Source organism: Quercus robur, chromosome 5 (assembly GCF_932294415.1).
Source record: "Quercus robur chromosome 5, dhQueRobu3.1, whole genome shotgun sequence".
Taxonomy (NCBI): Eukaryota; Viridiplantae; Streptophyta; class Magnoliopsida; order Fagales; family Fagaceae; genus Quercus; species Quercus robur.
Genome location: NC_065538.1, coordinates 1,205,993 through 1,218,646, shown reverse-complemented (window position 1 = coordinate 1,218,646; position 12,654 = coordinate 1,205,993). Strand labels below are relative to the sequence as shown.

The following is a 12,654-nucleotide window of genomic DNA, read 5'->3' as shown; positions in this document are numbered from 1 at the left end:
ACTAATTCTATGCTTTTAGAATTAAAATTAAAACAATGATGCAAGATGGTATAAAATTTTTGAAGATCAACAAATAGTTCGAGTTAGATGACCAACAAATGTGTGTGGGATTAAGTATCTGATTAGCAAAACATAAGATCCTTGCTCTATATTCCTTCACCCCCCCCCCCCCTTTTTGTTTTCGCTTTTGATGAATGACATCTCTTTTAGTCTTTTCTTAAGTTGATCTCCTCACGAGAATGCTGTTTTCTTAATTTATTACTAGTCCTTAACATGTGGCAAGAGCTTTCTCTCATATATCTATAGGTAGTTTAAGCTCCTACATCATTGCCAAAGCTTGTAAATGGTAAAAACAAATCCCTTTCTTTAATCAAAAGTGATCGGTCATTTTGAAATAAGGGATAAGAAGTATTAGTATAGGTCGGCAGCCAAAATTTGCAATCCTTAAGCAGAAGTACCATCAATCAAAGTAGAGAAAGTTTGTAACACAAAAAAATTCACAATTATTGATATGGGAAATTGTTAGTAATAGGTAAAAATTTGTCAACACAATTGTTGTGAAAAGTGTTACGAAATTTGTTGTATTTATAGCATTGCTCATCAAATTATTTGTTCCCCATCTTTTTTTTGAGCTACTCAGACACCGTTTTCTCAACGAATAAACATTGCTATAATCGCTAGACAGAATTTTTTATGATCTAGTCATCCCTACCCTTAAAATATATCCCCGCGATACAAAATAAAAATTCGAGAGTGCTTATCGACAGTAATCCTATCATCCTATCCCAACTAAATTGTATCATTTGGGGTAAGTTGCAAAAAGGCATAAAGGCTGGTTCTATGGCAATGGGACAATTCATGTGAACAATCATCATCACAGGCTAGCATTGCCATCTTAGCCACCAAAACCACAAACACCTTTACCCACTATAGACGTTACAGGTGCAAAACCTGAACATAAAACCTGCGTCCTATATTCCCTTGCTGGGCACGGGACTAGAACTTAAACTTATCACGTGTACCTGTGCGCAGCTTGCGTTTTGTGTCTGTCCTTTGCGTGGCAAAAAAAAAAAAAAAAAAAAAAAACCCACCCAGACTCACATTATACTACATCCCTCGACCATATGGCATGTCCAAGAAGGGCCCATCTGCAAGGAGCCCATCTGGAATCAACATCTTCACGGAAACAACATTCTTTTTTTAAACAACTTTTTTCTCATGTGAATATAATGTTACTCCAATCACAGCACGTTATGTTAATAGTTTCTTTTTTTTAAAATCATAAAATATATTATTATTAGCATGACTTGTACGAAATTGTCCTACCAATAAGTCTGAGGGCACAAATTTTTTTATGACTTTTTCACAAATACTGAAGTAACGTGTTGTTATTGAGACTAATAAAAGTAATATCAATGAATATTTTTTTTTTAGAAAGGATAATTCGATGATTGGAGAGGAGAGATTTGAACACTATATGTCTCTATTCATTTGTAGGGTTGTAAATGAACCTAGTCTTTCATAAATAACTTAGGCTTCGCTTGATAAAAAACTTGTAGAGCTTCAGTTTTAGGCTTCATTAGTAAACAAGTCAAGTCCAAAAAATAAAATGTTATGAATAGTCTCATGAATATTAGGGCTTGAAACAAAACAAGCTAAGCTTAAACTTGTTTATGAACTTGGTAATAAGCTTGATACGTGCATGAAAAATAAACTCATCTTACTAAGACTTTAATTACTTGGGAGTTTGGACCACTCATCCAAACCAAACAGGCTTTATAATAAGTTTTATATAGATTTGATATTGTACTATTGTTGAATCTCAAGCTAAAAAACCATATTGAACGCGGCCTAACTAATAAATCAAAGCGAGCCAAGCCAAGCTCAAGCTTTAAGAATTTTTAATGAGCTCGAGCTGAAGCATTATTTGTAGGCTTGTTTGAGCTTAAACATTTTAGTTTGGTTATCAAACCAAGCTCAAACATTCACTACTCCACAAAACTCAACTCATTTACAACTCTATCAATTAAAAACACAAAGAAATGTCAGTCAGTTAATCTAAAGAGATTAAAGAGATTATTGGCAACAGTAATATCAACAATTAGTCCCTACAAAATGAAATTTGTGTCCCAAACATTCCTCTTTTCCTACAAGTCCCACTTAAGTTAGGTATGAAGTGTTCTATTAATTCCCTATCAAAGCTGGAAGCAGAAGTGGAATGTTAGGTACAACTCACAAGGTATTGTTGTTATAGGTTTAATGGTCTACATCTACATCCCTAGCATAGCATAATCAAACAAGTGAATTTGGTAAGGATATGTTTTTTGATGACTTGGATCACATGCAGTCCACCGACGAAGAGAAAACATCCCAAATTATTTGTTCATCCTTTCTCGGTCCATATGATATGATAGCTGAAAACTCTTGCACGAAATACATGGGGAGGAACTTGGTAGACCCACACAGTCACCACCCACCATGCTCTCTGGCCACCTTCTGTTGCCAACAATCACGAGTAGTCCTTTTAAGCACCACCCCCATATGCATCTTTCTCGTCATTTCATTACTACCACTGCAGCCTGCAAGTGCACATGTGGGTCCATCTTCCTAGGTCTTAGTGTTACTGTAAATTTGTGATCCCCAAAGATTCCCATATGGCCTGACTATATGACACAGCCACCTCAATTTTTGGAGGCAAGTATAAAATTTACTTTTAAAAATATTTGAGAAAATTTACTTCATTAACTTTTGCCAGATAAGTGGGAAAAAAAAATATTTACTAGGTATATGTAAAGATAATTTACTAGGCATGTAGAGAATTTACTTTAAAAAGATTTTGAGAAAAATCTACTCCATTAACTTTTGCGGTGACCGAAGATAAGTGAAACAGAAAACGAATTACTAGGTAAATGTATAGGTAATATATAGTAAATTACAATCTATCACTTAAAATAATGTTTCGTTGTGATCCTAGCGTAACTAAAAAAAAAATCAATAAGCCTATCTACTACACCTTTTTTTTCACATAATTTCTTATTTTTTCACATAATTTCTTATGGTTAGTGAGTTGACAACTGAGCTGACAGATTATTAGTGTGAAATATACAACTAATAAGTTGTAAAGAAGTTGTGTATACAACATTAATATAAATATTTTGAGCTTCCTATGAAGTTTAAAAAAACATGGGCTTATTTCTTTGAGTAATGATAAGAATTTTTTAAAATTTTAACATAATTAATACCAATTTTTGTGAAAAAGTTTTGTAGGCTAGACTTATTGATTTCCTTTGACAAAACAAAACCAAAAAAAGAAAAATTCAGGCACCCAGTAAGTTCGCCAAATGGCAGTGAGATCCCACCTCGCAAATTGTGAGTAAGGTTAAGATTGATTGTAACGTGCGACACACGGCTGGAAGGAAGACTAGACCCAGTCTTCCATGCTGCATGCATCACAATGAGGATAGGTTAGGTTTATGTCTCCATGTGCAGTTTTAATTAACTATAACATAATTTATGACAAGAATCAGTAATAAGTGAGTCCTCAGTGACAAAACCCAATTTCGTGGCATAAAGTCAACATAATGGAATATGAAGAAAAATTAGCTGATTAGCTAAGTATCATAATATAAAAAGGCTCAACCAACACCATAGAGTTTTAAACTCCTAACAAGTGAGCAGAAGCAATAACCATTTGGCTTAGGACCATTCTAAGCAGTAGGTAATCAAAATACAAATAATCAAATCCAAAAATCAATGACCCTATTGTAATTTGTAAAAGAGCCAAGATGCAAACAAACACCAAAGTTGACATTCATCAGGTTTTAGTCATTTTTATCACAGACTACACATCATCATTAATACAAAAAGATAAAATTCAAAATCCCAAATTCAAGGTCTTCAAGGTAGAAAGTAACCTAAATACCTATGTACTCCCCATACAACAGTACTACTTCAGTACAATCTCCATAAAAGCCTTAAGCAAGTTCATGTTGTTTGTAACCCCAGTCCATCAGATTACAACCATTCCTGTAAGCAGTAAAATCGAGAGCAACAACTCTTTTCAGAAAGACAATATAGTAAAAACAAGCAACAAATGAGAGGGAACAAGAAAACAAGTCAATAAAGAAGCTTGCAAAAGGATGAAACTCACTAACATGTAGCCTTATTTACATAAACTAGCAAGCATGGGAAAAGCTTGCTCAGAAATCTCCCCCAACAATAACAGAGAGGTCATCGAAGCTCCAAAGATCCATCGAGTTACCATCCTGAGTCGTGTCCCCACTGAACAATGCCTCAATGGATTCATCCCAGCTTCCCTCGAGATATGGCATCTGGAAGTCCGAGTTCTCAAAAGCTGATAGCTCCTCAGACAGTGTCTTTGCAGCGTTATCTTCAACAAAAACTGCATTCCCAGAGTCAGATTTCAGTTTCTTTGGGGGGTTAGCATCCTCCAGGAACTGAGTATTATCCCCTTCTACACTGGATGAAAAAACAGATGAGATTTCTGGAGTCTTAGGACCCTGTTCTCCAAATCCATAGTCAGAACAATCAAACGAGTTACTCCCCTGATCTGAACTAAAGTACACTGGGGCCGTATTAGGGGAAGCAAATGGCTTGAGGCCGACGTCTGCATTAACAGGGATGGAATCCATATACCCATACTGGTTGGTAAAAGGTTTCTCTTCCATTAAACCCATGGTAAAGTCCTGATCAGAGTTGTTCACAAAATTAAAATTTTGGTTCAGGTTGGGCTGGACAGAGTTCAGGTTTGCCTTGGCAAGTGGTTTCTGCAGATTTGCCTTAACTGAACGCTTTGGAGAAGCACGAGGAGTCTCATCAGGGAAATTCACCTTAGCTTTCTTGCCACGAATTCTCCGCGCCTCGGCATCATAAGCTCTTGCAGCTTCTTCTGCAGTGTTAAAAGTTCCAAGCCAGACACGAACCCCTTTCCTTGGGTCTCGAATCTCAGCAGCCCACTTACCCCATGGGCGCTGCCGGATTCCACGATACTGATTTTTCCTCTTTCTCTTGGCAGATTTTTCAGCTTGCCCATTGAATTCCACAGATTTTACAGGCTTAGATCCTTCAATAAGTAGAGAAGAAACAGATATATTATCCAGATTCATGAATCAAGAGATGAGTACATAATTTAGGAACATATATATTATGCACTACAACTCCATAAGAGATTGAGATAACACACACATGCTAGGGTATTTTTCAAAATACCCAATGAATTCCACAAATTTAATCATTGCAACAAAACAAGGATCAATAAAGGAAGAGATTATAAAATTGCATGAGGGCTTATTCAGAAAAATTCTACTCAGGAAAAATGAAAATTAACCAATCAGTGAAACTCAAAACAATACTTCAGTTTCAAAGCAATTTCCAAATCAACAATACACGTGAGACCCTAAACCATTTTAAGCAGACACCATTTAAAAGAAAAATAAATTGAAACAAAACCAACTATGATTCAATTATAAATAACTTGTGATCGAATAAAATTATAAAGCCACAATTTCCATTTCGTCACATATAGATGATCAATAAAAATAAAAATACTTGACTCTCTTAATATCAAGATAAACAGATCCATGTAATAAAGCAGTTAAAAGAGAAGAAGAAGAAGAAACATGCAAATAATGACAGAAATGTTAGAAATAAATATAAACTTAATTCATTGAATAATAATCAAAGAACAGAAAGAGCATGACCTTCAATAGGGCCAGGCAAATTTAAAGAAAAAATCAGCTACCTTTGAGTAAATTATCTTCTTCTTTTACTTTACGCTAAATCTTTGAACAGGAAAGATTAAATATTTTCTACAAAATTTTTTTTTTTGGATGGGTTCTCCAAGCCTTACAAAGCAGAGCATTATAGTTTTAAAGAAATAAAATCAGAGAGATTTTCGATCATAAGGCATGATTATCACTGACAAAAAGGCAAAGTTAATTTCCACAACTGTGACAAAATCTAGAAACTGAGTTGCCCAAAAAATTGACATATCAAAAGACAAAAGCTTTATGTAAAGTTAAGCACTGATTCCAAAAAAAAAAAAAAAAAAACATATACCACATATTTGATGCTCAATTATTTTGATTAAGAAAAAGTATAAGGGATTAACAGATCATACAAGGATCAACCCCTTTTTCTCAACAATGAAACAAATTTATACAGATGATCCAAAGCCACCATGATAAACCATCAAAAAAAGGTTGCCATATTTTTTAAAATGATCTTGAAATGATCATAAACCCAAAACCTTCTACATCAATCTAAAACACCCAGAGGCTATTCTTCAACATCACCAAAATAACACCCACAAAAATATTTGGAATAAAAAGCATTTCTAAAAAAATGACCAGCAAAATCAGCAACCCAATATCATATATAAAAAATAAAATAAAATAAAACAAAGTTTGCCCAGAAAATTTTACTTCTACCACATAAAATCACAAACAAACAAACAAATAGCACTAAGAAAACAAAAAGTTTCAATTTTGATTAAAAAAAAATCGATTAAACAACGTTGATATCATCCAAAATGAAACAAACAAAACTAAAAAAAAAAAAAAAAAAATTCAAACTTTGATCGACAAAATCAACAAAACCCCACATCTATATCAACCAAAACTAGCCAAAATATATTAAGTTTCAATCCCCCACAATATATATAAAGTGAAGTGGTTTACCAGAGGAACGAGGAGCAGAGAAAGCAAAGGGCTTGACATCTTGCACGAGGACCTCCTCTTCCTCATCGATATCTGACTCGTCATCGTCCTTGAAGCCCTGGAAATCTTGCTCGAAATCGTCGTCAATGTCAACGACAGGCTTCGAGAACCTCCTTCCCGAGGTGGGCTTTTTCCGATCTCCCCAGAGAAAGTCCGCCGTGAGCCCCCGAGGCCCGACCGGCGCTATGAAGTCGGAGATTATAGCTCCTCCACACATGATGAGGACGGTGTTTGGTTGTTTCTTCTTCTAAATTTTTGGTCTTTGTGTTGCGAAAGTGAAAAGGTTTTTCTTTTCTTTTTTTTTTTTGTTGGCGGAAAATGTATGAGAAATGAGGGTCTAGATTTTGTGAGAGAAAAATTTGTACGCGTTTGAGTGAGAGTCGGAGTGTTTTGAGGGTTTATAAAGAGAGTTGGTGAACAAAGGTTTTTTCTTTTTTTTCACTTTTTATTATATATGTTTTTGTAGCAAATGGTTGGGGTCGGCGATTTTGAGGCTTTGGCGGAGGATTTTTTGACATTTTTACCCTTTTTTGTAGGACATTTTTACCCTTTGTTAGTTGGTATTTTACTAAATATTTTTTTTGGGTTTTTTGGTAGTACAAATGCCCCTAGAGTTTTAGCCTGAGGGTACTACACTACTTGGGGTGTACTTTGCACGTGGGTGTGAGACAGAGAGAGAGAGAGAGACAGAGTATTGATCACGTAAGAGCATCTCCCAATTGTACATGTAAACCCAAAATTTTCTATAATAGAGAGTGAAATCTAAAAAATATCTCTTTATATTTTTTTTTTTTCTCATGAACAGTAACTCATCAAGTCTAATGAGCTTGATGAATTACTGTTCACTCTTCAAATGCTTTTTTTCTATTATAGTTTATAATAATTAGGTGTTGAATAAAAAAATATTGGAATATATGTAGTTGTTAAAAAAAGAATAAATAATGAATGAAGAAATAATATTTAAATGAGATAGAGAATGGAATAGAGAATCTGTTGGAAGTATATTTGAAAAAGTAAGTAACTAAAAGGTAAAAATCAATGTTTATTCTCCAAATATTACAAAAAAAATTGGAGATTCTGCTGGGGATGCTCTAAGAAGAGTAGAAGTTGAAGAACACTTTCATTTTTTATTTAAAAAAAATTAAAAATTAAAAAAAAAAAACTTAGAACATAAATTGATAAATAGAGACGGAGAGATTGATTGCATTTAATGTTGTATTAGCTAAATCAGTATCTCAACCATTTCTGCTCATTTGTTGGCAGATCTTGTAGATGGTGACTTGGTGAGGGATCCCCTCCCTCCTTTGTTTGAATAAATCTTCAAGCATTATTACTCAAAAAAAGAAGGAAAAAAAAAAAAAAAAAACACCATGTTGGTGTTTTACTTTTCAAGAAATTATTAATGGTCAATCTGGATGGTTGGATTTGGACAATATTAAAATAAAAAGTACCTTATTTGAATAGTTTAAAAGAGTTCAAGAATTTGGATTTGATAAATCCATATTTTAAAACCTTGAAATTCTTAGATTTGAAATAACTTCTAAACATATTGAATTTTAAAAATCCTTGAGACATACTTCAATAAATTTTATAATTTTAATATTTATAGATTTGGAATCAATACATTCTAAATCCATTACTTTAAAATTCAAATTCAAGTAAATAATTTACCTCACTTTTGTTTTATCATAAATTTTTGTGTGCGGTGGCGGCAACCGGGGGTGGGGGGGGGGGGGGGTGGGGGGGAGAGATTATTTATTGTGCTTAACTACCACAAATGAGGTTTGTTGATAGAAGCATTAAATTGAAGGTAATAAAGATGTGACTTTAATAAAGTGATGTGCATCAATTCTTAAAATAGCTGTATGTGCATTTTCAATTTAGGGATGGTAACGAGATGGAGTGGGGTACTCGGATTAGGGTGTCTTGCCCTTATCCTACCCGTCTACAAGACAAGGAAAATCTGATTAGGGTAGGTTGGTTATGAGAATCGGGTGTGAGCTATTTTATAATCCCTAATGAGATGTTTTCTTATTTTTGATACAAGATAAAAATTATAATCTAGCCTAATTTAAATATATATGTGTGTGAAGTTTCTTCTTGAAGACTTAAACCTCGACCCTTACTCCCCACACCTTACAAGCACTTATACTTGTGGAGTGATCATCGCATCAAAGGTGTGTGGTGGTCCAATAAGATGTTTTCAACATTTATAAGTTGGAGATGAAACTAAAATGAGAGCAGATAATTATGAGAATGCTAAAAGAGGAAGAAAGCCACTACATTAGCTGCCTCCTTTGCTAATAGAGCGGTAGGTAGAAGGTGGGTACAAAGCTTCTAGCAAGCGTTTTAAGGATGGTAATATAATACACACACATATATATATATATATATATATATTAATTATAAGAAGGATATGTATAGAAAAATTAAATTTTAGATATAGTTGAGAGTAAAGCAGAGTGGTTAAGGTTGGGCAAGCAAAACCCGCCCCAATCCCGTCACCTCTTTACAATAAGGAAAACTCAAGCAAGGTAAGACAAGTTAAGCGGGATGGAAAATTTTTGTCATCCTTAATTATCATTTTTAATTGTAATTTTTATTAGCATAATCATCATCATCATTATTATTATTATTGATAAAAATATCATAATTTTATTAAAGTGAAGATAAAAATAATACAATTCAAGTCAAAGCAAACTCAATCATACTTAGATTTTCCTCTATCTAAGTTACATAACTAACAATGTTCTTGGCATACTGAGCTAAGATATGTGCTAGATAGTTGCCTTGCCTTGCCTTACCTTCTGACATGGTAAATTTGTACTCGCCTAAGATCCTGCATTTTATCATTATTTTATTTGCTATGAATTGTGATAATATGTTTCAACTTGAGATGGAGAGTAAAGTAGGTTTCAACTTTGGATTTGAACCCAAAGAAACTAAAGTACAAATTAAATTATATAACCATTTTGGAAACTTTATATTTTTAGAAATATATTAATTTTAAAACCTATTATATGCACTAAGGAATAGCTATTACATCCATTTTAAAGAGGAATGACTATTCTTCAATTTAAAGAATAATTATTCCATGTAATAACTAATCCATGTAATAAAGATGAAACCAAATAATCGAATTGATATTACACATGAATAACTATTCCATTATAGGAGATATTACAGTGTATCAAACGTACCCTTAATATTTATAGATTTGGAATCAATACATTCTAAATCCATTACTTTCAAATTCAAATTCAAGTATCTAAACGGAATAATTTACCTCACTTTTATTTGATTATAAATTTTTGTGTGAGGCATGCGAGGGGGATTATTTATTGTGCTTAACTACCACAAATGAGGTTTGTTGATAGAAGCATTAAATTGAAGGTAATAAAGATGTGCCTTTAATAAGGTGATGTGCATCAATTCTTAAAATAGTTGTATGTGCATTTTCAATTTAGGGATGGTAAGATGGAATGGGGTACTTGAATTAGGGTGTCTTGCCCCTATCCTACCTGTCTACAAGACAAGGAAAATCTTATTAGGGTAGGTTGGATATGAGAATTGGGTTTGAGCTATTTTATTATCCCTAATGAGATGTTTTCTTATTTTTGATACAAGATAAAAATTATAATCTAGCATATTCTAAATATATATGTGTGTGAAGTTTCTTTCTGAAAACTTAAACTCCGATCCTTACCCCCCACACTCCACAAACACTTTTAAGATAGAGATGAAACTAAAATGAGAGGAGATAATTATGAGAGTGCTAAAAGAGGAAGAAAGCCATATCATTAGCTACCTCCTTTGCTAATAGTGCGGTAGGTAGAAGGTGGGTACAAAGCTTCTAGCCAGCGTTTTAAGGATGGTAATATATATATATATATATATAGGATATGTATAGAAAAATTAAATTTTAGATAAAGTTGAGAGTAGAGTAGAGCAGTTGAGGTTGGGCAAGCAAAACCCGCCCCAATCCCTTCACCTTGTTACAATAAGGAAAACTCAAGCAAGGTAAGAAAAGTTAAGCGGGATGGAAAATTTTTGTCATCCTTAATTATCATTTTAATTATAATTTTTATCAGCATCATTATCATCATCATTATTATTATTGATAAAAATATCGTAATTTTATTAAAGTGAAGATAAAAATAATACAATTAAAGTCAAAGCAAACTCAGTCATACTTAGATTTTCCTCTATCCAAGTTACATAACTAACAATGTTCTTGGCATACTGAGCTAAGATATATGTTAGATAGTTGTCTTGCCTTGCCTTGCCTTCTGACATGGTAAATTTGTACTCGCCTAAAATCCTGCATTTTTTCATTATTTTATTTGTTATGAATTGTGATAATATGTTTCAACTTGAGATGGAGAGTAGAGTAGGTTTCAACTTTGGATTTGAACCCAAAGAAACTAAAGTACAAATTAAATTATATAACCATTTTGGAGTTATCGACAATATGTGACTTGTTATAAGATAGGATGATGATAAGGCAGCACCATAACCTGCAATTGTTGTTTGTTCCTTCTTGCAGGATTTGAAATGCATTTGTGTAGTGTTTTCCCATCTTGTGTAGTTTTATAATTTATATGTATTCAACTATACTTATAATTAAGGAAAAATATTACTATGTTCTGAAGTACTCTAGTACATGCTAATGGAAAGTGTGCTCACTCGTTGTCCAGTAGTCCAAAAGGTAATAACCAATATGATTAAAGTTTAGAAGGCTGTAATTCAACAAATGAAGTGACGTTAAATTTTTTTTGATGAAATGAAGTGACGTTAAAATGTTGGTGTGTCATGGGTCGTTTTTATTTTTATTTTACCCATGACCCATGAACATTTTTATGTCACTTCATTGTGTGGATAATGTTTCCAATGACTTTTATTTACAAACAATAACTTTTACTAACACGGCAGTAATTGTGATGATGACCAGTAATTAATTTAATTAACTAAAACATGGATTTAATGGAAAATTATTGGATATTTAGGAAATATCATAAATGCGTATTTTTCTTTTTCATATAAATTGTGGGTTCCATCATAAATTTAACTAGTCGCTAACCCGTGCGATGCACGGAATAATTAAACAAAATTTATACACATTCACTTTTATTGATACAATTATTTGAAAACAATTCTAACTAATATCCAAATGTATATCGTGCATTGTAGATCTTGAATGCTATACTGTGCGTTTAGGGCTTCCTACATTTGGAGAGAGAGAGTTTGCAGAAACTAAAGAAAATCTCTTTATAACTTAAGAAACACAATATACTAAAATTAAAGAGAGAAAATTTTTGGAGGACAAAATATTATAGATAATTTAAAATTTATACACATTCACTTTTATTGATACAATTATTTGAAAACAATTCTAACTAATACCCAAATGTATACCGTGCATTGTAGATCTTGAATGCTATACTGTGCGTTTAAGGCTTCCTACATTTGGAGAGAGAGAGTTTGCAAAAACTAAAGAAAATCTCTTTATAACTTAAGAAACACAATATACTAAAATTAAAGAGAGAAAATTTTTGGAGGACAAAATATTATAGATAATTTAAAAGAATTTTGGTTTAATTCCTGAACATTGTAACTCCATAAAATTTATACTAATAATAATATTTTATGATAGTGCAGTTAGAATTTTGGTTCTTGAACACTGAATTGGAAATTGATTATATGAGTATTCAATAGTAAACAAAGTACTATGTATTAATTAATATATAAACAAAACTAACCTTGAATGCTACACTGTGCGTTTAGGGCTTCTTGCGTTTGGAGAGAGAGAGAGTTTGCAGAAATCGTGACTTTATATTTCTTAACTTGAGAGAGGGTAAGGTTGCTAGGGTTTTGAGGAGTTATAATATTTTTATTTTTATTTTTTTTTAAATATTGT

The 12,654-nt window shown here is 32.8% G+C and overlaps 1 protein-coding gene across 3 annotated transcripts; it reads right to left on the bottom strand.

Moving 5' to 3' along the window:
• Positions 1-3,786: 3,786 nt before the first annotated feature.
• Positions 3,787-7,177, bottom strand: LOC126724786 (ethylene-responsive transcription factor RAP2-12-like). 3 transcript variants are annotated; one of them, XM_050429177.1, is made up of 3 exons: positions 6,699-7,177; positions 4,151-5,083; positions 3,787-4,026 (listed from the first exon to the last, which is right to left on the bottom strand). In XM_050429177.1, the coding sequence occupies exons 1-2, from the start codon at positions 6,952-6,954 to the stop codon at positions 4,200-4,202; spliced, it is 1,140 nt and encodes a 379-aa protein (XP_050285134.1). In that variant the 5' UTR covers positions 6,955-7,177; the 3' UTR covers positions 3,787-4,026; positions 4,151-4,199. The 3 variants fall into 3 exon arrangements, with proteins under 3 accessions (XP_050285134.1, XP_050285132.1, XP_050285131.1); XM_050429175.1 differs by having other exon boundaries at positions 4,155-5,083; XM_050429174.1 differs by having other exon boundaries at positions 3,787-5,083.
• Positions 7,178-12,654: the final 5,477 nt, after the last annotated feature.

What these genes read in the sequence shown, in the direction of transcription:
- LOC126724786 (XM_050429174.1), bottom strand. Translation starts at nt 6,954, where the DNA reads ATGTGTGGAGGAGCTATAATCTCCGACTTCATAGCGCCGGTCGGGCCT. An exon ending in CTCTGCTCCTCGTTCCTCTG is followed by an intron (nt 5,084 to 6,698) that starts GTAAACCACTTC and finishes TACTTATTGAAG; the next exon opens with GATCTAAGCCTGTAAAATCT.